Source organism: Ovis canadensis, chromosome 21, assembly GCF_042477335.2.
Source record: "Ovis canadensis isolate MfBH-ARS-UI-01 breed Bighorn chromosome 21, ARS-UI_OviCan_v2, whole genome shotgun sequence".
Taxonomy (NCBI): domain Eukaryota; kingdom Metazoa; phylum Chordata; class Mammalia; order Artiodactyla; family Bovidae; genus Ovis; species Ovis canadensis.
In genome coordinates this window covers 52,128,752-52,154,933 of record NC_091265.1, presented here as the reverse complement: position 1 = coordinate 52,154,933, position 26,182 = coordinate 52,128,752, and the positions used below count along the sequence as shown (strand labels likewise).

Sequence of the window (26,182 nt, the reverse complement as noted above, 5' to 3'; positions counted from 1 at the left end):
GTGATTTGAAAGAATAGCGTTGAAACATATACATTACCTTATGTAAAATAGATAGCTAGTGAGAATTTGCCGTACAATGCAGGGATCCCAAACCTGGTGCTCTGTGACAGCCTAAAGGGGTGGGAGGGAAGTGGGAGGTTCAAGAGGGAGAGGACATGTGTATACCTATGACTGATTCATGTTGGCATATGGCTGAAACCAACACATTGTTGTAAAGCAGTTATCTTTCAATTAAAAATAAACTAATAAAAGTCTGCCTTATCTCAAGTATTTTATATATTGAAATCAGTTGATATCAAACGACAAAAATGCAAGTGCTGAGAATTCAGTGCTGTTAAGAGTGGTTCTGGGTGATAGTTAAAGCATGAGGTAATTGCTGGACTAAAATGATTGGATTTTAAACAGTTTGAACAGTGGTGAAGGATTAACTCAACATCCTGAGACTAAAGACAGAGAGAACAATCAGGATGTTAAGTAGCCCAGGGCAGTGGCCAAAACAGAAAGGATTGATTATCAAATCAATTAACATAGGTCTTAGTGACCAAGTCTGTGTTTGGAGGAAAAGTGAAGAACAGAAGTTGTATTAGTTTCCTGCAGCTCTTATAATAAATTATCACAACCTGGATGGCTTTAAACAGCAAACTCATCCTTTCACAATTCTGGAGTCTAGAAATTCATAATTGGTATCATTGGATTGAAATCAAGATGTTGACAGGTACCGTCTTTCTCCAAAGACTCTGGTCAAGGTGGGAAATCCATTCCTTGGCTCTTGTAGTTTCTGGTGGCTGTATGCATTCTATGACTTGCAGCCTCATCACTCCAATTTATGCCTGTCTTCCCCATCACCTTCTCTGATACCGGTGTCATATCTTCTAACTTCTCTCTTAGAAAGATGCTAAAGATTGTACCTAGGGGCCACTTGGATATCCAGAGATGTCTCCCTATGTTGGGATACTTCATCCCGCCTGCAAAGTCCTCCATAAAAACTGTCTGCAAATTCCAGGGATTAAGACATGGATATATCTGAGGGAGTGATTTTTTTTTTTTTTTAGACTACTTACTGTAGAAGTCAAAGATGACTCCCAGGTTTTTTGCTTTTTGGAATGATGGTATCTTTATCTTGGGCCAGAGAATTTGAAAATGAAGAGTACATTTGTAGAAGTGATGATTAATTCTTTTGGACCTGTTGAAGTACCTATGGGAGGTCTTTATGTGGATATTTATTTTGTGGATCAGAAAACTTTTAATGGAATGAGTTAAAACACTATTTCAAAACAAAACAAATTCTAGAGTAAGGCAGCTTCAGAGTTAGTTACTCTGCAATTCAGTGACATCATCAAGAGCCTCAATTCTCAACTTTTTGCTTTGCCATCCTTAAGTTAACTCTCGTTATGGTTCCGAGGTGACCCGCCACAATTCTAAGCCTTAAGTCCAGAGATGAAAACACCTAACTGAATTTTTGTGTGCCCTTTTTTTTTTTTTATATCACCCTAACCCCTGAAGCTCTGAAGCAAACTCTATTCCTTTTAGCCAGATAAACATTTTAATGTTTTCTTGGTTATCTTTTACCTAAATAGACCTATTATGTCTATGTTGCAGTTGGAACTTATGATTATCTTATGTGACAAATGGATTTTACTACTCTTTGATGTGCAGATTTGAATACACAAACCATGTCTCTGGCCTGGCTCAGAAAAGCAGCCCGTTCACCTTGTTGAGCCTTTTCTATTATTAGGTTCTTGTCTAAAAATTTCTAACCATCTCTTGATTTATTAAATGTTAAGGCATTTAAAAACATTTATAATTTTTCTGAATTTGCTTCTGAAGGGGAGAGTAGCAAAGGAAAATTTACAGATTTTTAGAGGAGATGGTGAATCAAAAATAAGTACTAGATTTTAAGCTCTGGGTGAATGGTTAATTAAAAGCGTCTATCATTAGCAGTTAGAAATCCTATAGTGGAGTGTCAGTTGAGAAGAATTTGGAGTTCAGTTTCAGGCAGTGAATTTGAAAGATAGCAGACATATCCAGATGGAATTGTCTAGCATTCTCGCTGATCATACATAGGAGCCTGGTGGGCTACATACAATCCATGGGGTCACAAAGAGTTGGACACGATGCTAAAGCTGATACTCCAGTACTTTGGCCACCTCATGCGAAGAGTTGACTCATTGGAAAAGACTCTGATGCTGGGAGGGATTGGGGGCAGGAGGAGAAGGGGACGACAGATGATGAAATGGCTGGATGGCATCACTGACTCGATGGATGTGAATCAGAGTGAACTCCGGGAGTTCGTGATGGACAAGAAGGCCTGGTGTGCTGTGATTCATGGGGTCACAAAGAGTCAGACACGACTGAGCGACTGGACTGGACTGAACTGATGTGACGGAGCACACGTGCACTAGCTCAGCATAAGCGGCCCAGAATTGGAGTTCAGGAAAGTGCTGGGCTTAGAGATTTGAGATGAATTGAGCCAGTGGTGATAGAGCCCTGTCAACAAAGATTCATCACTCAGCGCTGTATGGCATTCTTCTGTGTATGCTATGTGCTAGGCACTGGGCACTTCCCATGTACTTGTTTTATCTTGCTTGACTCCCGCCACATATAACTAGTTTAAGGGCATCCCATCCAGTAAGTTCAGTGATACAGACATGATTAAGATCCAAGTTTGTAGAGGAAAATAAATACTATATGATACTGCTTGTATGTGGAATCTTAAAAAACTAATGACTGTAACGTAGAAGAAGCAGACTCACAGATCCAGAGAACAGATTAGTGATTACCAGTTGGGGTGGGCAATATAAAGGTGTGGTGAGTCAGAGGTGCAAGCTGTGAGCTATAAGACAGACTCAAGTATGTATTATACAACATGGGGTATATAGCCAATATTTTGTAATAACTTTAAATGGAAAGTGACCTTTAAAATTGTGTAAAAAAAATAAAGCAGGTTTTTAATTAAAAAAAAAATTCCCTGGAGGTCCAGCGGTTAGGATTCTGAGCTTCTTACTGTAGGAGGCATAGATTCAGTTCCTGGACCCCTGGTCAGGGAACTGAGATCCCACAAGCCATATAGCACGTCGGAAAAAAAAAAAGAGGACACTGAAGCAGACTCACAGACATAGAGAACAAGCTTATGGTTACCAAAGGAGAGGGATGGAGGGACAAATTAGAAATTTGAGATTGTAACAGATAAAAACTACTATACATAAAACAGATAAGCAACAAGGATTTGCTGTATGTATAGCAAGGAATTGTGCCCAAAACCTTGTAATAACATACAATGGAATATAATCTGCAAAAAAAAAACCCCACAAACCCTGAATCGAGGTGCTCTACCCTTGAAACTAATAAAGTATTGTAAATTAACTATTCTTGAATAATAAACATTATAAAACAGTAGCAACCACAAATATCCAGATTTGTCTGAAGTACAAAGCAGTGTTCTTCCTACTATATAAACTATTTCTAGGCAACATTAATTTATTAATTGATACTGAATTGGGTATAGTAAAATAAAGAATGCTTAGTTATACATGAGGTGGAGAAGTCTGTTATTGGACTTGGGCAATGTGAAAAGACTTTACTTTTAGTTAATGCATTATACTGTGTCGAAAGACTTAATGTATTTATCCTTATAGTAATTTATCATTCAAAGGGACATGGATACCAGGAGTATCTATCTATTACATATATCTAGAATTTAAAACCTTAATAGCAATTGAGGAGTTATGATGTATGATATATATTGCTCATTGGGGAGATGTGAGATAGTAGTTTCTAAGAAAATTCAAATTAAGAGGTGTTTTTTAAAAGAGTTTACTGTATATTTCTATACAGATTGAAGAGTTGTAACTATAAACATAGTTTTGTGGGGCAGTCAGATAATCATAAAAGGCTATTGTTTGGTATTTTCACAGTCACCTTTTCCTCTTTAGATTATTTTGCAGCAAAGACTAAACTCAGCTTTTAAAATTCTGGTCCAACAGTAGTTTCTTTATTTCAAACATCATTTTGTTACACAATTTGCCTAACTAAATCTTTGACAATATAAAAAGGTATTTAATGAGTCCTAACCTTTTCCTATCCCAAGCTGTTTCCAATTGTTCCTATATGGAAACAGTTATTCTTATACTATTATGAAATCAATGGAAAGAGTACTTGTTGTAATTTAGGAGTACTGGTTGCAGGTCCTATTTTTAACTGTGATTTTTGTGCAAAACAGTAGACTCCAAGAATCAAGTAATCTGAGGCTCCACTCCTGTCTTCCATTGAGTTGTGACTGGTTAACCTTTCTGGGCTTTTTAGCCTAGTAGTTACATTTAGCACCTGATAATGTTTGTTGAACTAAACTTTTTAAACTATAATCTTTCAGCTTTAAAATTCAAGTTCCTTCATTCTGTTTTCTGAGAATTTTTTCCCCATTGAGGGGGAAAACTTTGCCTCTTTTCAATCTATTCTCCCATATCTCTTTAAGTTCTAAGATAATGATCAAGCCATGAAAAGTAATATCTGTAGAGTAAGAGAATGAAAACTGTCAGTTCCAGAGACATACCTCACAGTCTGGCATATGGTTCCTCTGGAGACACTTAACGTAGTATTGACTATATAGAAGTACAGTGTTTTTCCGTAGTTGTCTGTATCTTCAAATACAGGTGATGGCCAGAGTTACTATAGGAGTTCCTGTTCTTGACCAGTTTGAGTCAGGAGTCTTCAAAGGACTGGGTCTTACCAGAGGTTTTTGTTTTTGTTTTTAATTGGAGGCTACTTACTTTACAGTAATTATGTAAATGTATGGTGGCTTTTGCCATTCATCAGCATGAATCAGCTACGCGTGTGCGTGTGTCCCCCCATCCTGAACCTGCCTCCCTCCCCACCCTATCCCTCTGATTGTCCCGGAGACTTGCTTTGAGTGCCCTGCTTCGTGCATAGAACTTGCACTGGTTATCTGTTTACCAGAGGTTTTGTGATTGCTCTTATTCAGTTGTGAGTTAAAGCTAGAGCTATTGTATAGAACCATTACTAATGTACAGTACGTCTAACAGTTGTGGCAACTGTGAATTATTTATGTGTTTGTGATTTTCACAGTTACTTCTTTTCTATTCTATCCATGAATAAATTTTTAATGAAAAAGATGAGTCAGCTAGGTGTCAATTGCATGTCCATACTGCCTATAAGCAAGAATGATTCCTTGAAAAAATTTGTAGTAACATACAGTGTAATCCTGTAAATTTTACCTACCTGTGTGCTGCCTTTTTAATATTGCCTGTGGAGTAGAGAATCAGAAAAATAAAATCAAGATTCCTTCTTATTAAATAAAGCTCAATTTTAAAAAATGAAATTGAACATATTTTCTTTATATAAAATGAAGTCTCTTGATATATTTAAATGATGAGCTTACTTCTTACACACTTTGTAAGATTCTTTTGGGACTATCATGCCAAAGTAAAGTCTGTGATGCTTTTGTTCTCTGCAGTTCTTTTGAATGTTGTCAAAGTCTATCCTTGTCAATGACAGAATTTTAGAAATAGATAATGGTGCTATCTCCACAGCAGTGTGAATGTACTTTATGCCACTGAACTGACAATTAAAAATTATTAGAATGGCAAATTTTATGTTAACATATATTGAGCACAGGTTTTTTTTAAATCTGCCCTTGCCCATGGAGGTATATCATACATGTGAATATCCTCTGTCATATGTGCCATGGCTAAATTAAAATACTGGTGGTAGTTTCCAACTTGGAAAAGAGAAATGTGAACAGCTTAAAGTGGTAGCCACTCAACAGAATTTTATAATTGTGATAATTTGTATCAAATGATTTAAGTATTAGAAGGCTATGGAACTAGATGACCTCTAAGATTGATTTCTACCTGAAGATTGTTTGAATTTGTAAATAAATCCTGCTTTCATTAATTAAGTAGAGGATTAAAAAATGACACAAATCTTCATCAACAGGTGAATATGTAAATAAATAATCAATGGGATATTATACAGTCTTTAAAAAGGAGGGAAATTCTGGTACGTGCTACAGAGTGGATGAAGACTTTGTGCTAAATGAAATAAGCCAGTTGCAAAACGACAACTATTTGATGCTTCCACTTACATGATGTACCTAGAGTAGGAAAACTCATAGAGAATTAGAAGGTTGGCTGCCAGAGTCTGGAAGAGAGTGGAGGATGAGGAATGAGGAGTTACTGTTTGATGGATACTGAGTGTCATTTCAGAATGAAGAAAAGTTCTGGACATGCTGGTGATGGTTGCACAACAGTGTGAATGTCCTTAAAGCCCTGTAAATGACAAATTTTGTTATATTTTGCCACAATATAAAAAAACCTTTATTAACCACTATTAGTTAAATAACCGAGAATGTGGGCATTTTCATTTATAATAGAGTTTTGGAGAACTTTTTTAAAATGAAGTGATATGTGTGCATTACTAATTCAGTACAAGTGCTTTTTCACGTATTACTTTAAATGTGTCTAGTGAGATTGAGGAGGTGAATTTTTAATTTAATTTAGTTTAATTGATTTAAATTAAAATTACCACATGTGACTGGCAGTTCCTTCATTGGACAGTATAATTCTGTATTTTTTTTTCATCCTTTTATAATACTTTAAACCTCCTTATATCATTATTTTGAAATGAGTGCCTTATAGATAGCATATAGTTGGCTCATGTTGGTTCGTGTTTTTAAAATATGCATCCTACCAATCTTTGTCTTCTAGTTGGTTTTATTTGGACTGTGTACATTCAAGGAAATTATTGATATGTTGAGACTTAAGTAGACCATTTTATTTTTGTGTTTATTTGTTCCCTCTGTTCTTTGTTCTTTTCCTGCCTTCCTGTGGCTTATTGTACCTTTTTGAAAATTTCAGTTTGATCTATCCTTGGTGTTTTGAGGGCATGTCTTTTTAAATATTATTTTGAATCTGCTCTAGGTATTATGTATACATAAATAAACTTATCACAATCCATTGATGTCAATACGATATCAGTCTGAGTGAAGGCTTACCTCTTTTTGAAGTTATACTCCCCTGTTTATAATTGTCTTAAATATTTACTTTACATACTTTGAGAATCACATCAGCATTAGGATAGTTTTTGCTTCAATTATGTGAAACATAATTTAGAAAAGTCAGAGGAAGAGGGAAGACTAGAACCTGTACAGTTGACCCTTGAACACGGCAGCAGTTAGGAGTAGATAAACTGTGTATAAGTTATAGTCAGCCCTTCGAATCTGACAGTACCTCTGTATCCAGGGTTCCGCATCTTCAGATTCAGCCAACCGCAGACCAGGTAGCATTGTAGTATTCACTGTTGGAAAAACCCACGTATGAGTGGACTTGCACAGTTCAAAGACTCAGTTATATGTTTTTACTTTTCATTATTCTTCCTTTCACTTCAAGAGCAATCTGAACTTATTCTTTGTGGGTGAATCTGCTGACGACAGCCCATTCTCTAGTTTTCCTTCACATGAGAATGCGTTGATTTTCTCTTTCTTCCTGAAGGGTATTTTTGTTGGCTGTAGTGTTCTTGGTTGGCTGTTCTTTCTTTGGGTACTTAGAAAGTGTTGTGTCACTTCCTTCTTACCTCATGGGTTCTGATGAGAAGTACTCCTTTATTTGAATTGTTTCCCCTTATTATAAGTAGGGAGTCATTCCCTTCTTGATGCTTTTAAGATTTTTCCCTTTGTCTTTTTGTTTCCAGCAGTTTGTATCTGAGCATGGACTTTGTGTATTTATCTTGTTTAGGTGTGTTGAACTTCTTAAATCTCTAGGTATAGATTTTAAAATTAGTATAGAGGCAGTGGCACCCCACTCCAGTACTCTTTCCTGGAAAATCCCATGGACGGAGGAGCCTGGTAGGCTGCAGTCCATGGGGTCGCTGAGAATCGGACACGACTCAGTGACTTTCCTTTCACTTTTCACTTTCAGGCATCGGAGAAGGAAATGGCAACCCACTCCAGTGTTCTTGCCTGGAGAATCCCAGGAATGGCGGAGCCTGGTGGGCTGCCATCTCTGGGGTCGCACAGAGTCGGACACGACTGAAGCGACTTAGCAACAGCAGCAGTAGCAGCATACCCTACATATTCACCCAAGTGTACAGTTCAGTGGCTCTTAGTGTATTCGCTGATTTGTGTATCAGTCACCACAATCAATTTAGACTAACATTTTCTGTTAGCTAAAAAAAAAAAAAAAAACCCTGAAAAAAAAAAACCAAACAAACCCTGAATCCCTTAGCTGTTAACCCCAAATTTCCCCCACCGCCCCCCCCAACCCTAGGCAACCACTCATTTACTTTGTCTCTCTAGATTTGCTTGTTTGGAACATTGCCTATAAATGGAATCATACAATATGTGGCCCTTTGTAACTGGCCTTTTCACTTAGCATGTTTTCAGATTTTATTCATGTTGTAGCATATATCAGTACTTAATTTCTTTGTTGTGAAATAATATTCCATTGTATAAATATACCATGTTTTATTTGTCCATTTATCATGATGGATATTTGGATTGTTTTCACTTTTTGAATATTATGAATAATACTGCTATGCTCTATACGTTTCTGTATGGACATGTTTTCTATTCTCTTTGGCGGGTGGGAGTTGCTGGGTTGTATCTAAAGGTCCTAGTGTTGCATCTGCTACTAAACACAGTACAGACATTTTCATATGTAAATTCCACCTGGATATTCCTGTTGGAGGCATCTTAAATTCAGAAACATCAGAAACTTTCTTTTCTGTCCTTGATCGGTTTTAATGAGAATATAGGAGGGGAACAAAATTATACCTGGCATTTCCCAGTGTAGTCTTCATCTTCCTCCCATCCCATACCTCCATCTTTATTATGCTGTGTACCACATGTGTGTAACGTTGTACAAACATGATTTGCAGAAGATACTTAGAATTTATTTTATTTTTGTCTTCTACCATACATATAAATTTGTTCTGTAGGGTTAGTACTCCCTCCAGTTCCTTGAAGGGCAAGTCTTCATAACTTTTCTGGTCACTTTTCGGGAATAGAAACATTTATTTTCAAGAACTGATAAACTTAATTCAGAGTTAAAGGTCTTCTTATTTGCCCACCTCAGGACTACTACAGGTCTGCAGTAGAAAGAGATTTGTTTGGCTTCCTTTTTATTTCTGTTTTTCCCCTCTGCCTTTTTATTCTTCGTTGTTTGGTGACTGGTTTCTGGCCCATCCAGGACTGGGAGAGGTACAGGATTGAGTAAGAAGAAAGGTCTCTAATAACAGTAGCAGCAGCACCAGGACTGTTGTTCTGTAGCATTTATTTCATGCTGAGTACTGTTAAAAGCACTTCACATGTATCAGGCTGGTTAATCCTCAGAACGCTGAGGTAGGTTGTCTTACTCTGTTTCACTGCTGAAGAAATGAAGGTGCAGTCTGGTGACTTGCCTAAGGTCCCACAGTGACACACAGCAGAACAGGGCGTGCACCCAGGGTTGGGGCTCCAGAGGATCCTTGCCACTCCAGGTATTGCTTTTATTCACTGTTGGGAGATGGTAAGCATACTTGGTAGTCTTGGCCAGAGTTTAAATCAGACTTGTATCCTTTAGATTTGTTTCAAGTGTGACACATTTTCCATAGACCTAAAACAAAGGGCAGACTTGCCTCATCTCCTTTCCCTTACAGGGGAATAGAAGGGAGTGGGATAGGGATTGGAACTCAAAACACACTGATTTCTCTCCACAGGAATCCTTTTCTGATATTTAACTCTTTACCTCCTTGCACAGGTTGCCTTGCACCTCACTTTGAAATGGTAGTATCTGTTGTTTGGAACCTCTACCCAAATTGTGATTGAGATGTTTTCAACATCCTGTTGCACATGTTCTCCAAATACACTATTTAATTTCTTGCCTTCACACCTTTGTTGATGCAGATGGTCCCTGGATTATGAGTGTCGCTTGCTTGAAGGCATGCTCCTGTCTGAACCATGCGATCTCCATCAAACTAAGTGCTCTTGGTGGCTGGGTTTTTTAAAGAAGCTGGTTTACTGGAGTGCAGCAAATGGACAAAAAACTTGATGTAAAACCTTCCCATTTTTTTTCCTCTTCATCTCATTCCTATGAGAGAGAAATCAACAAGTATGTTGAATGATACTTTGGTTAGATCAATCCTAGCTGCCTGGTGTCTTATGATTACTTGTCTTTGGGAAAGTAGAATGGAGAAGGTTTATGTTTGAACTGTTCCCTTTGATTTGGTTAAGTTAATTGTTTCAGTGGCCTTACCTGGCTGTCTTGGCACAAGGCTTTATGCCATTTATTGTGTTATCAGACCCAGAAGATTCTTAGATTGATCATTTTGTCCTCTTATATTAGAATATTCAGTGGATTATTTGTATCTGTTCAGCTGGAAATCATTAGAATGTCTTTTTAAAAATTGTTTCCCCTTCACATGTACATATACCTACAAAGAACAAAGGGGTTGTTTATGTAATGGATTGATGTTTGAACTGACATTGACCTCTGTGTCCTCACATTTAGAGTAACCTCCGATGGCTCAGATGTTAAAGCGTCTGCCTGCAATGCATGAGACCTGGGTCTGATCCCTGGGTTGGGAAGATCCCCTGGAGAAGGAAATGGCAACCCACTCCAGTATTCTTGCCTGGAGAATCCCATGGACGGAGGAGCCTGGTGGGCTACAGTCCATGGAGTCGCAAAGAGTTGGACACGACTGAGCGACTTCACTTTCACTTTCCCTGGTGGCTCAGATGGTAAAGCATCTGCCTACAATGAGGGAGACCTGGGTTCAATCCCTGGGTTGGGAAGATATCCTAGAGAAGGAAGTGGCAACCCACTCCAGTATTCTTGCCTGGAAAATCCCGTGGACAGAGGAGCCCGGTAGGCTACAGTCCATGGGGTCACAAAGAGTCAGATACAACTGACCGACTTCACTTTACAGTGCCATTAACAACAGTTGGCCAGTACAGTGCACCCAAGGCATGTCAGGATGGTGAGCACTCACTGAGATCATGTGAGGTGCCACGAGAGCTTGGTGCACCTGTTTGCTTTATCAACCTGTAGAGTTCTTTCATGAGGCCCTGCCCTCTGTGATTCTTCTTTTGCCTAGCACACTCAGAATTAAATGTTTCATTGGTTGCTTTCATGTAGCACTAGCTGTGTAGTCTTAAGTACATATGTCATTTTCATAAAGACTGTAAGCTTAATGAGGTAAAGGACAATGCTTTACTTGTAATTGTGTTCCTCTCTTACATAATAAAGTTCCTCACATCTAATAAGTCGATTAAGTTTTCATTAGTGTAAACAAAATCAGTAGTATGGCTTCACCGTCCCAATACCCGGTTTAGTCTTATTTGTGCCAAGATAAGGAAGGTAAAGATAGTAAAGTTATGCTCAAGTTATAATTCCCATACCTGTTATATTGTATGCAACTCTTTGAACCAGTCTTAAGGGAATATGGGAAGTGGAGATTGTTGAGCAGAGCAAGGATATTCATTAAATTTTAAGAGGCACTTAGAGGGACAAGGGATGTTTAGCTTATAGAAGAGAACCTTAGGAAAGGAATGTGACTGCCATCTTTAGTTTTTGAAAGGTTTTTCAAGGGGAAAGAAAAAGGCCTACTCTGCATGACTTCCGGGGTCCAAACCAGGAGAAACTGAAGCCCTGTATGTGTGTGCATGCTTAGTTGCATCCGACTCTCTGCCCCATAGAATGTAGCCTGCCATGCTCCTCTGTCCATGGAATTTCCCAGGCAAGAATCCTGGAGTGGGTTGCCATGTCCTCCTCCAGGGGATCTTCCCTACCCAGGGATCAAACCCAGGTCTCCCACATTGGCAGGTGGGTTCTTTACCACTGAGCCACCTGGGAAGCCTCAAGCCCTATTATGGTGCTTTTTAAAAGAAAAAAAAAATGTTTAATGTGGAAAAGAATAAATACCCATATGTTTTGCATAAATATGAAGAAGCTACCATCTATACATGCAGACATCTTTCTTTGTACAGTTCCAAGAAGATCATGGCCCCTTAGTGAATCCATGAATCTCTAGTTAAGATCTTATGTTCTCTTGCTCTGTGTGTGTGTCTGTGTGTACAAATAAATACATATATGTATATATTTCACAAAGATGGTTATTATCTATGTACTCTGATGACATTTTTCACTAAATACATAACTACTACTATTGAGTGTTCACTGTATTTAGTGATTGTGCATTATTTAATGCTCAGAACCACACATTTTCCCTGGTCAATTAAATATTCATCAACTTTTAAACTTTTTTTTAAACTGGTAGCTCTAATTTTGAGGTATTTGAAACTTCTTTATCTAAAGATGGCTTACAAAAAATATTTCCCCGAATATGCTTTGTTTTGTATTTATTTTAGTACTTTTTTTTTTAAGGTTATTTACCTTAGATAAAATAATAGCTATGTGTTTTCGTATTGGAAAAGTACTGTGATTAAACAGTAAAAAGACTCAGATCTTAGCTTCAGTTATCATTTGTTAGTCACTTAACTTCCCTGAGCATTATCTTTCTTATCTTTATCAAGGGGCTAATATCAGCCTCCCTGACTTCACATAGTGGAGAAGGAAATGGAAACCCACTCCAGTACTCGTGCCTGGAAAATCCCATGGACGGAAGAGCCTGGTAGGCTACAGTCCTTGGGGTCGCAAAGAGTCAGACACGACTGAGCGACTTCACTTTCACAACAGTTTAAGGGGAAAGTACTATAAGAATTAGTATTTAGAAGTATTATTAGAGTTTAGAAATTAAAAGTATTTAAGAATGTCAGTTTTCTTAGTTTTTAGTAAATGTAAAATCTGATAACGCCAAATCAGTCTTTTTTTTTTTTTTTTTAGGAAAAAGCCAATCAAGTGTCTGATTTTAAACATTTGTTTCATAAATTTCCTTCCAGAAACGTGGTTTTGTTGTGTTAATAATACAAAAGCAGTCACTTTTCTCTTGCTGCACATTCACAAAGTGCCAAATACCGTGCTTAAGTGTGTGCTGCATGTGTTTCATTTAGTTCTTATAACAAACTTGGAGGAATTGTTGAAGAATGCAGACCTGTTACATTCTAAGACCTAGGCTCTTGGCCACTTGTACTTACTCACCTCATATCCTAAAAGAGGCAGGATAAAGCATTGAGGTTTAGGGTGCAGATTCTGGGGCCAGCCTGCCTGGATTGGAACCCTGGGTTCCCTTATCAGCTTTTGACTTCTTCAAGGTAGTTAGCCAGCCCTTTTCTCTTCAGCAGCAATAAAATGTACCTATTGGTAAGACATCATGACAATCAAATTATGAAATGTGACACACTTGAACAGTATCTGGCATGTGGTTTGCAAGCAGTGGCAGTAACAGGGACTCGTCTTGTGTAAGCTGTGCATGTGACATGAGCACACAGACTCCTGGTAGGATGCTTCAGGGAGCAGGCACTGGGAGTATATTTTAACATGGTTCTTACCTTGGACTTTCCCATGGCCATCTTTGACCTTTCTATTTAGCATGGTGGCTTCATGAAAACAATCTCAATCACCTTGTATTTCTGCTACTGATCCATTAATTAATGCTTATTTTATGTATCTTTTAGGACATTTCTGATTCATTTGCATCCTTGAAGAGCATCTATAGAAGAGGAAGGGAAAGATGGGTGTGAAAACATTTACTCATAGCTCCTCTTCCCACAGCCAGGAAATGCTTGGAAAGCTAAATATGCTTCGAAATGATGGACATTTTTGTGATATCACTATTCGTGTCCAGGACAAAATCTTCCGGGCACATAAGGTGGTACTAGCAGCTTGCAGTGATTTCTTTCGCACCAAACTTGTAGGCCAAGCAGAAGATGAGAACAAGAATGTGTTGGATTTGCATCATGTTACAGTGACTGGCTTTATACCCCTTTTAGAGTATGCGTACACAGCCACTCTGTCAATTAACACAGAAAATATCATTGATGTTCTAGCTGCAGCCAGCTATATGCAAATGTTCAGTGTTGCTAGCACCTGCTCAGAGTTCATGAAATCAAGCATTTTATGGAATACACCCAACAGCCAACCAGAAAAGGGTCTGGATGCTGGACAAGAAAATAACTCCAACTGCAATTTTACGTCTCGAGATGGAAGCATTTCTCCAGTGTCTTCAGAGTGCAGTGTGGTAGAAAGAACCATCCCTGTCTGCCGAGAATCACGGAGAAAGCGCAAAAGCTACATTGTTATGTCTCCTGAAAGTCCTGTAAAGTGTAGCACACAAACAAGTTCTCCCCAGGTGTTGAATTCTTCAACTTCCTATTCAGAAAATAGAAATCAACCAGTTGACTCTTCTCTAGCTTTTCCCTGGACTTTTCCTTTTGGAATTGATCGAAGGAATCAGCCTGATAAGGTTAAGCAAGCAGAAAATACCCGGACTTTAGAATTACCTGGCCCATCTGAGACAGGGAGAAGAATGACTGATTATGTGACTTGCGAGAGCACAAAAACTACCTTGCCTCTGGGTGCTGAGGAAGATGTCCGGGTCAAAGTGGAAAGGTTAAGTGACGAGGAGGTCCATGAGGAAGTATCCCAGCCTGTCAGTGCGTCTCAGAGTTCACTGAGTGATCAGCAGACAGTGCCAGGAAGTGAGCAAGTGCAAGAGGACCTTCTGATTAGTCCCCAGTCTTCCTCCATAGGTATCGTGTCTTCTGTGTTTTCCATGATGCTATAAAGTATGGGGAGGCATTTTTAAGGGCTTACTAGATAAGTTTTGTGCTGTATCCTATAGGAAATATTAAGAAGACTAAAACATGGTAACTGGGATTTTTTAGATGCAATCAGTCCTACCATATTTTTCAGTAAGTTACACATGAGTAGAAAGAAAGTAGTTGAATAGTATCTGATGGGACACATATTATGGCACAGTTCATGTACCAATGAATTGTGAATTACTTTCAGTACAAAAAGGACCAGTTTTAAAAAATGAATTAGTGTTTTATTCTTTATTAAAATTATTTATAAAAAACTTACCATGTGCCAAACTCGGGGGGATAGATGATGAAAAAGACAGTGCTTGCATCCGAGGAGTTAACACTGTTAATTGAGAAAGCAGATGAGTAAGTCAGCAATTAAAACTAGGCTAGAGGTATAAACAGTGTGACAGGCTCACACAGGAAACATCAAGTTAACACTGCGTGTTTTAGCTGGATGTTACGTAATAAGTAGGAGTTTACCCAAGCGAGGAAATAGCATTCCTTTGAAAATGTATAGAAGCTCAGATGTGTGGAAGAACATTCACTGCATGTTTGATAAAGCAGTGAATTCAAAGCACAGTGATGTGAATAAAGCATGAAAACCTGCAAGTATAGAATATAATAGGAAATAAGAAAAATGAGTGGTTGAGAACATGTTTGAAAAGCCTCAAACACTAGTTTCAGTTAGGATTGCATTCATCTACATATAACAATCCCTTCAAAGTGGCTTAAACCAAATAGGATTTTTTTTTTTAATTATTGCATAAAATGTTCAGAAATAGGAAGTCCAAGAGTAGTATAGTGGCTCTACAGTGACCTAGGCCCCTTGTATTTTTACAGTCCACCATCTTTAGTTTGTCATCTGTCTGTTTATTACTTCATGGTTATAGGTTTTTTGCTTCATATTTAGCCTTGTCTTTTGGAAAGGGGTAATGCTTGTATGGAAAATGTTTCTAGAACTCTCAAAAAAACTTCTGCCAGATGATGTCACATGCATGGCCTTTCCTAGCTGCAAGATAATCTGGGGCTGCTGCTAAGTCACTTCAGTCGTGTCCGACTCTGTGTGACCCCACAGACGGCAGTCCACTAGGCTCCCCTGTCCCTGGGATTCTCCAGGCAAGAATACTGGAGTGGGTTACCATTTCCTTCTCCAATGCATGAAAGTGAAAAGCGAAAGTGAAGTCGCTCAGTTGTGTCTGACTCTTAGCAACCTCATGGACTGCAGCCTACCAGGCTCCTCCGTCCATGGGATTTTCCAGGCAAGAGTACTGGAGTGGAGTGCCATTGCCTTCTCTGAATCTGGGGAGATATATGTATATAAAGTTGGGTATGTAACTGCCTCACAAAATTATAGATATTATCTGCAATTAGCAGTGTCTACCACAGCTAGGCCAAGTAAGCTTGGGTTTTATCCTACTGATAATAAGGAGTCTACCTTAAATGGAATGAAAAAATATTTTCAGCTATTTTAGAAAAATTCGATATTGGTCAAATTCATAGGGGGTTGGTTGGGGAGAAACAGTCCAAAAGCCAGATATAGTACAGTTGTCTTTGTGTGAAAGAAGATACTTGAAGCCATACTGTAAAGAAAATAGGTATGAAGAAACTTTGTAAAGGAAGAATCATTACTACCTGATGTTAATGAATATGTGGTTTGAGGAATAAGAAGGTCAGGGTTCGTGAATGACTAGAGAAAGAGATAACATTGTCATTGATTATAAGTCACAGTTTTTCACATTTTATTATGTCTAAATTCAGATATGCTTTACAATTAATAATCTTTACAGTTACTTTTTCTTTCTTAATGGTGCAAAAAATAATGGTAATCGTATACTTGATAGGAAACTGTTAAATACCATAACTACTATGAAAGTCACTGGGAGGAGGTAGAAGCCCAGTTTTAAGAGTTAACTAAGCAAGGTCAGTTCTTTGTGAACTGGGCTTGGGTGATGACCAAGCAACCTGCCTCAGAGCCCTTGAGGTCAGGACTGGAGGTGACCACTTTAGCACTTTTAGCAGTGACACATTGGCTCTCAACAGGAAAATATGTTTGTAAGAGCCAGAACCAGAGAACTGCTCCTTGAGAAATAATCTGTATTCAGGGAGAGAAGGAAAGCCAATGGAGATGAGTGAAGAGGATTTCTCCACAAGGTTGGAGAACCAGGAAGGCCGTGTTGACGTTAAGTTCTTCTTGGATTCTGATGCACTACACTGAGTTTCCCAGGGTTGCCACACCAGCCACCATAGACTTCAGACGGCAGAATTGTATTCTCTCGCAGTTCAGAAGGCCGAAAATCTGAGCTTAGGTGCTGTCAGGTCTGCAGGGAAGGATCTTTCTTTGCTCCTTTCTAGCTGCTGACAGTCACTAACACTCCTGGTGGGCCTCCGAGTTTAGCTGCCTCTCTCCACTTTCTGCCCCCATCCTTCTGGGCCTTCCTCCAGATCTCCCTCCTCAGGACACCAGTCACTGGATTACGGCCCACCCTACTACAGTATAATCTCTTCTAACTTGTGTATTAGTTGGGTATGAAGCCACCTCACAAAACTGTAGGAGAATGGATATTGTTTGCAACTACCAGTGTCTGCCACAGCTAGGTAGAGGTGATCATATACTCTGTTGTTGCTGTTTAGTTGCTAAGTTGTGTCCAACTGTTTGCGACCCCATGAACTGTAGCCCACCAGATTCCTCTGTGCATGGGATTCTCTAGGCAAGAATACTGGAGTGGGTTGCCATTTCCTTCACACACTCTAGGTAATGGTAATTACCTAGGTCTCTGCAGAGAGCCTGTTTCCAAGTAAGAGTATATTTACTGGTATTGGAGGTTAGGGCATGAGTATGCGTTGGGGATGGGGAGGAATGCAGTTCTTCCCACAATACCTATTAAAGATAATATTTCTAAAGTTGGGTCAAGATACTTCTGTACTTTCCAGGTAACCACACATTGAATAATGTATTTGATGGCAGGAGATCCTAGCTATATGTCAGTATAACCTGGTTTTTGTTAAATTACTGACATCTTTAATCTTGAAAACACCTTTGTACCTTCTAAATAGTGAACTAATAGGTAATTATTAATACTATTAATTATCTGAGAACATAGGAACCAAATACTAATATAACTGAACATCTTGCTAACTAGCTATGTGAAATAGCCTTATTTTAACCAATCTCGAGTATACCTAATCAGTTCAGGCTTTGCCTTAATATGTTATTAACACAATTAAATAGAGGAGTTAGGACCATAAGTACAATAAGCCTTTCCATTATCTAAGAATAATTTCCAATATATACTATTACAAATGTAGATTCTATTACAAATCAGACATATGGAAGAACTCTGATCTGAATATATGTAATCAAAGAATCCAAGCAAGTTGTCTTTTCTTTACCTTCAGAGCAAACTCACTAATTACTCTCAGCTACCCCTGTTAACTCCAAATGTGTACACTAAACACCTTACAGAAAAGTGAAATTCAATGAAATTTGTTTAAGTGAGGACTCTAGACTCTAAAATCTGCCATTAAAAGAGAAGTGATTGTTACGAGGGTCAGTTAAGATGTTGAGAAATAGTCTGACAGTTTCTCGGTAGCAGTAGTGAATAGATAAATTTGTTGAGGTGAGCAGTTAGAATGATGGAGGAATTTGCAACACTGAGCGTATATGCAGTATAGGGAAATGATTAAAAGTTCAGGACTTGGAGTCAGGCAGGTCTAGAATCTGCTCTCAGTTTCTGCCACTTACTAGATGTGTGACTTTGAACAAGTCACTGAGCCTCACTACGTTTCCATAACCATAAAGTAATGATAGTATTGACTCTCTGTTGTATGTCAGTGCTCTCCAGCAAGACTACCAGGAATACACCTGTAGTTGAACATATTGAGATGGTGGTTTGAATGTCTGAAAATCCCTAACAATTAGCTAACTATACAAGATAAGTTAGTGTGCAGCAAGCTTGGGTAAACCCTGTGTCCATATAGAAATAGTGTTCTAGTAGTGGGCATATTGAAAGTGTAAGAACTGCTCGCCGCAGCAGGAGTGAGGCAGTTTCGGTCGTCCTTTAAAATGGACAGTTTCTTTGAATGAATGGAGTTAAACAATTCCTGCAAGTCAGACTCAAGTGTCTCTGAAGAGAACCAACTGGCTATCATAATTGAGATGGTCCCAGGATTCTGGTCTTTCTGACTGAATAGGTCTTGCTGTTAGGATTGTAATTGCAGGAGAAGCATGTTGATTTGAGGTCAGGTCCATTTCTCTGGCTGAAGGCTGGAATATGATACATAATGTTGCCTATAAAAGGGAATCTACCTTCTGCGGTGCTTAAAAGAACAGTTATTAAATTTTTGTCAGCAGGGTCAGATGGAGGTTAATAGATCCAAAATCTGTCAAATTCATATTAGTAACTGTTCTGGGGTGGGGGTACAAGAAGTTTTTTCTTAAGTGGCGGCAGAAGAAGATCTTAGGGGATCAGAAACTAGAGGATGAAGATGAAAGATCGTATTGGCTTTTATAGGAATGATTAATAGTAAAGAGAGGAGTACTAAAGAGTCAGAAAATTAATATGATTTTGCCATCTTGGGTAGGAGCTGTCCACTTTTGAGGCCATTATCTTCTGGAGAATTCCTTAGAGGGAATGGATGTACAGGAATCAGAAGGATGTGATGTCTTTCAAGTTAGAAACTATGAATCCAGTGAATGTCACCTCGAACTGTTACTGCTGAACCAGTGGTTAACATCCGATCAGTTCCTTTCTATAGATACCAGTGGAAAGTTTTCTCTGGTGGCATCTTTTCCAGAAGACCGAAACTCCAGACTTTAAAGCATTCATAGGCTCTTCTGTGTTTGTGATAAACCTGGAGTATCATTGTAGTATTTAGTTGTATCAGTTGGTAATCAGGTAGAACCTAAGATTTAAACCAGAATTCCCACCTGAAAAAGGAACATTCTGTTATCACATAAGGGGTCACCTTGTGGATCTTAGAATGATTTATCTTATTGCCATCAAGACTCTTGGCAGTACTTAGGACTGTGGAAGTTTGAGGGTTTTTAAGTGCTTTGATAAATATAGTTTTAGAATTCCATTTGTTCTCTTAACATTTGTGGATGATGGGGATGTTGGAGAGTCTGTGTTTTTAAAAGGTCATGCTTATGGGGTGTTTTAAAAGCAACATCAGTGTGATGTGTGGCCCTATCACTTGAGAAATAGTTGCTATTTCCTAGTCAGGAATACAGAATCTGCTCATTTTTCTTCTGCCATTATAACATAGCTCTTCAGCATGAGGAAGCCTCAGTCTACCTTAAAAGTAAACAAACAAACTGATAGCTCATTTGAAGGTGTTTAAAAGTGTACCTCAGTGCTTGGTTCTTGTCCTTGTCTTAACCAAGGTTGTGTCATTGCCAGGAGGACCATACATCAGCAGCATCCATGGGGGTACCTCTTGAAGTCCCTGCTCCAGTGTTGGTACAGTGTTGGTGAATCACAAATGAACGATCTTGTTCATGCCTGAAGCTCCCCACAAAACGGCTACTTCCAACTCCAAATTGTCCTTGGTGAAATTGAGTCAGCTGAGAGATAAGTGTAACGTGTTAGTTACAGAGAAAGCATGAAGGAAGCAGATGTTTGGCCAGAGAGCGGTCCAATTTCAGATTGAGACACCTCATGATAACTGTAGGAGTCCACAAGAATAATGCTTGTGTAATTTTTTATTTCCAGTTGCAGAGGCCAAGGATCAGACAAAATCTGGTTCTGGGCATTTGAAACTAAGCAAACCCATTCTCAGGACACGAAGACAAACTTGAAGTCAGGGCCTTATAAGGTTTTTTTAAACATCTTTATTGAAATACAACTTACATATCATTAAATTCACCCATTAAAAATGTATAGTGTAGTGAGTTTTAGTATGTTCACAGAGTTGTATAGTCATCCCCCCAAAAGAAACCCTGCAATCCCTCTCTCCAGGACCCACCTCTAGTCCCAGATAACAACTTATACACTGTCGGTATAGATTTGCCTGTTCTAGATATTTCCTATAAATGAGAGCCTTGCTTCCCCTCCTCTCCCCTCCCCTCGTCCCCTATCCCTGGGGCCGTTTGTTAAAAAAGAATAAAAGGATTTAAAAAAAAAAAATCTGGTCTCAAACACATAACTTGTTTGAGCAATATGTAGTCTTTTCTGACATCAGTCATTTTACATTATATTTTCAAGATTCTTATATATGTCATACGTTATACAGTTTTCAAATGTTTTTGCCAGTCAGCAGTTTCTCTGACCTCAGCCTCCAGGGCCAGTTCATAGGGACTGATCTTGTCTGTGTCCATCCTCTCATTGCAGTGTATTCCTCTTGTAGATGGGAGTCGACACTCAGTAGATTATAGGAGCAGGTGTTAGAAGGCCAGAAAATAGTTTCATCAGGGAACAGTGACAAGTCTATTTGGATAACCAATATATTCCCCAGAGACCTTTTTCTAGAAAATTGGCAGGTTCCACCTCAAAAGGAATTTTAGATACACACTTTGTTATCGAGGTTTCCAATGCAAGGCAGTAAGAACTTCAGCCAGATGTCCATGAGCCCTGCATTTCTGCCAGTGCCCTGTTGCCAGAGACCACCAGGAGCCACCTGTAATTCAGCAAGTTGAGTTCAGTGCCCATTTGCAGTGCGGGAGATTACACACTGGTGGGGGGTGAAGGGCTTCAGGGCATCTCATAAGAACGTATTAGAAAGGACCTAGAGGGTTTGGGCTTGTGTTACGTGATTTCAAGGAGGATTCAAGGAAGTGGGATTTGCTCAGGGACTGGTGGTGTCAGAAAGCACAGATGACTGAGAATCTTAACAGAGATCTAGGAATGCAGACCAAAGTGAACCTAAAGCAGCAGGGACATCCATTACTTTTGCAAGGGGAGGTTCAGTTTTTATGGTTGCACAATAACCTTGTTTTTGTCTGTGTTTAAAAAAGTTATGTGTTTGAGACCAGTGTGACACGGTCTGCTGTTGGTGTTCTGTGAGGTTGTTTTTATGTCCAATAGAAAAATGCGTGTCAAGCCAGTTCCTCTTTCACAAGTATGAGATAAGGTGTGTTTAACACATATAGAGCAGTGGCTGGCATATGGTAAAAACTCAGTAGTAGATGACCACTGTTTATTTTTCACCACCAGAAGGCTGTTTTTTTAAGTGTCTTAAGTACTTAAACAATGGTTAGCAAAAACAAGACTCATTTGATGGAACAGCACTCCTTAATGGTGGAAGAGAGTAGATTCTCTCTTGATAAGATAGCCTTAACATATAAAGCTGGTAAGTCAGAATTCTTAATCCCCATACCACTGAGAGCAGAATTCTTGTAGTTTAGAAAGGAAACTTCGTTTTAATAATTTAAGAAACATCACTGTTACCTCAACAAAGTAAATGCTGTGTATCCTACTATTAAATCGGTTCAAGTAACATTCCAATTAATATGATTACTTGCGTTGATGGGCAGAAACCATCATGTCAGGAAAAAGAAAAAACTTATAAGATTTATTTTTGTGTATAGTTGCATTACTGATACAACACTGTGTGTTACAGTGCCCACAGTATGGATAGATTTCTAAAAGTCTGTTTTAACTCTTAATTTAGCTTGGAATGGTTTTTATTTTTAGCTTTTGGCACATTTAATGTGTCATGGACAAGAAGAGAGTGCCCTTTGTTTTACTTTCCATGCTTACTGTCCATCAAGTTAGGGATCTAGAGGCCAAGGTTTAGATATTTTAGAATGTGGAAGTAGATTTGTTTTAAGAGGGACCATCTGTTAGATATGTCTTGTTCTCCATTTTAGTTCTTTCTGACCAGCTTTTAAAGCAAACTCTTGGTAATACCAGAATCAATCCGAAGCACAGTGGGTTTTATTTCTACCTCACCATGACCCCACCCTCTCCTGAAGTATTATAGCTTGCCTTGCCTGATGGTCATATATCAGTTAGGTCAGTCTTTCTGACACCCCCAGGCTTTTTTTTTTTTTTTTTGCAAATATTTACCTATAAGCTTTAATAATGCCTGCATTCTGAACAACTGCAGAATACTAGAAAGTAGATTTGTGTGTGTGTCCAAGGTGACCAGGTCCAAATACCAAGACTTTTCCAGTTTTTATCCTAGGACAGGTTGAAATGTTAGAGTTCCCTCTTCTTTAAACAAAAAAGTGACAATGGGAAGAAATTGACAAGAGCTCTTTCTTAAACAAAATGCAGCATTATCTGGTCTTCCAACCCACATCTGGTTTAAAAACCAATGAGAAGGATCAGGAATAAGCTGGATAAGTAGGCATAGGGAAAAGGCATACATGTCTTGACAGTAAAGGAAAGAGAAAAAGAAAAGGCATACACTGACATGACACAAACCAGTAAGGGAGAGATGGCATGGGGGCAGAAGGAATAGAGGTGCAGTTGGGGATTAATGCAAACACATAGGGTCTTGTCTCCTTTCAGAAACCTCTGTCAGTGTATTGGAACAAGGTATAACAATTGGTGTTCTTGAGTCATCAAGAAATAAGAAAAAGTTATATTTAATGTTCTGTATTTAAGAAGTCAAGGCAAAATACAATTCTGGCACAGATTTTATAGTGCAAATGATTTAATAAAGTTTGGATGCCTTAAAAGGGATTAGGTTAGTGTTTTAGGAGAATTTTACTTAAGTAGAAAGCATATTCATTTCCTGATGTCACCTGGTTCAAGTGTTCCAAGAGGGAAAACTGAAGTGGTGCTAGATTCTAAATTTTCACTGGGAGGAAATTTAATCTTACGTGTCTGTTAACAGATGATGTTTATTAAATGTTCACGTGTATGTGGTATTGTACAAACTGTTACAGTTAGTACATTTTAGCTTTTGTTACAACACTGCCACCAGAAGAGTGTACAGCTGCAGAGGCTCCTTGGTTCAGTTGGGGCAGCACAGCTTTCTGCACATGGTAGAGACATCGACCAAGTTCAACACCTGATGAGAACTGGCGAGATTGTTTGGATCTACCCTCCCATTGAAAACAAAAATACCTTTTTTAAAAGTCACCTTTTAAGGTATTTGAAAAGATGATCAGGGTTAACTTTAAGGAAAAGAGTCTGATCCGGAGAGGTAAGTACTCACCAGAGCACTAAAACCTGTTTTTCCCTAGATATTTGACAGAACACCAATGGGCTTTGGTTCATCAGCTCAAAGGTGAGGGAGACAGAGGTCAACCCAGAGCATATGGAAGCTGCAAAGTCTTAGAGAAGGTGCATGCATGAAGTAGGGGCCCCAGAGTTCACATACCGCAAGGACTACACCTGCTCACCTTCCTTCAGACTCCAGGGGAACTTTGGAGACAGCTACTTTGGCAATGGGCTGCCTAGAAGATGAAAAGGGAAAAAAATGCACCCCTGAGAATGATGGATAGTACTCTTGCAGATTTCTGTCATGCTTGCTCCTTGCAGGGGCAGGCCAAGGAATCTCAAACAGTAAATTGGTTTAGATAATGTCTACCTTCCAGGAACCTCACAGAGGCAAACAGAAACCTTTTCTGGAAGAGGGCACATTCATCCTCCCCTCAGCAAGTCAGTCCTCTCCAGGGTGTTTTCAAGGCAATAACCACTGTCAGAAACAACCAGCCCAAAGGAACCATGGCTAATCAAATATTTCGGCAGCAGGTTGAACTGAGCAGAAGAGAATTGTTGAATCAGAAGATAAATTAGAATAAACCACCCCAGCGCTGCACAGACAAACTGTTAGGGTTCTCCAGAGGAACAAACCCAGAAGGACGGATAGGCAGAGGCGTATGCAGGGTGAGGCGGGAGCAGGGGATTCACTCCCATGACAATGGAGGACTAGAAGTCCCAGAGTGTGCTGTCTTCTAGGTGGAGGCCAGGAAAGCCGGTAGTGTAGTTCCAGCCCAAAGCCTAAGCCCTGGGAACTTCAGGCCTGGTAGTGTCAGTCCCAATTCAAGACCAAAGGCCTGAGAACCAGAAGCACTGATGTTCAAAAGCAGGAGACCACGGATGTCTCAGCTCAAGCAGAGTGCAATTTGCCCTTCTTTCACCTTTGTGTTCTATTCAGCCCGTCACCAGACTGGATAATACCCACCTGCATTGGTGAAGATGGTTCTCCTTACTCAGTCTACCAAAATGCTAATCTTTTTGGAAACATGCTCACAGATACACCTGGAAGTGATATTTTACGCTCTCTGGTTACCCCTTAGCCCAGTAAGTTGATACATAAATTAACCATCAGACTACAGATGTAGAAGAGGGTAAGGCTTATGAATGGTACAAACGTAGGTATTTTTAACTTCTTAATAACGTTAGAGACCAATGAAGTGATCTCTTTAATGTGCTAAGGAAAATAAATGTGAATCTAGATGTCTGCACACAGAGTATCTTTGAAGAATGAAGGTGGAATGCATTCTCAAAAATGATTCAAATATCATCTCTAAAGAAACATTTAAGGATAGACTATAGGTAGATGTAAAGTGAACATGGAAGGTTTAATATACAAAAAGTTGAAGAGCAAAGGTAAACATGAACAGATGTGGACAAACATTGCTTATGTGAAAAAGTAGAGGCTTTATCTAAAAGAAGTAAAATCTGAGGCAGTAATTTATAAATTGCAAAATGGGCGTGTATGAGAAATGAAGTTAAAATTTCTAAGATCCTTCTGTTGTCCAGGTGGAAGTAAAGTTTTCTTTCAATTTTGGTAAGTATGTGTCTAATTTCCAAAGCAACCAGTAAAGTGAATAGGGAAACACTGTGTCATTTCCAAACTGATAGAAAGGGAGAAGTGGAATAATTATTATCACTTACATTCAACAAGTTAATTCTAAAATGTATAAAGAAATGCAAAGATATTCAGGAAGCAAATGAACAAGGAAGGTAAGAGGATTCACTCAGCCTGACATCAAGATTATTCTAAAACTGCAGTAAGTACAGCCTGGCATTCATGCAAATATAGACCAGCAGATGGAACTAGTAGAGAACCTGGAAACAAACCCATGCATTTAGAGCTCTGCAGAGCAGAGAAGAAAAGAGAGACTTTTCAGTAAGTGTGTTCCCTTCACAAAATCAACTCCAGGTGTGTTCAAGAAAGATATGTGTCAAGGGCAAAATCTAAATCTTTCATAAAGTAATTTGAGATAGGAAAGGATTTTTAAAAACAAGCCCCCAAAGCCATAATCATAAAGGAAAAGACTGATCAATTAAGGTATAAATCTTTTGAGTCATCAAAAGAAACCATGAAAAGACAAGTCATAGAAGAGGGGGAAATATTTGTAACATCTTTCACTGATAGAGACTTTGTATCCAAAACATGAAAAGAACTTTTATAATGAAGAGGGCAACTCAGTAGCAAGACTTGAACAAGCATTTCATAGAAAGTGAAAATGTTAGTCACTGAGTTCATGTCTGACTATTTGTGACCCCATGGACTAGCTCACCAGGCTCCTCTGTCCAAGGAATTCTCCAGGCAAGAATACTGGAGTGGGTTGCAATTTCCTTCTCC

At 38.9% G+C, this 26,182-nt stretch overlaps 1 protein-coding gene across 8 annotated transcripts in view; it reads left to right on the top strand.

The window, feature by feature from the left end:
- ZBTB44 (zinc finger and BTB domain containing 44) overlaps positions 1 to 26,182 on the top strand; it is a 53,941-nt gene that overhangs the window by 17,518 nt on the left and 10,241 nt on the right. For all 8 annotated transcript variants that reach the window (XM_069565658.1, XM_069565659.1, XM_069565656.1 and 5 more), the window contains one exon: positions 13,565 to 14,638. In XM_069565658.1, the coding sequence (XP_069421759.1) occupies positions 13,621 to 14,638 (1,018 nt within the window). In that variant the 5' untranslated portion in view covers positions 13,565 to 13,620. The remainder of the gene's footprint in view (positions 1 to 13,564; positions 14,639 to 26,182) is intronic.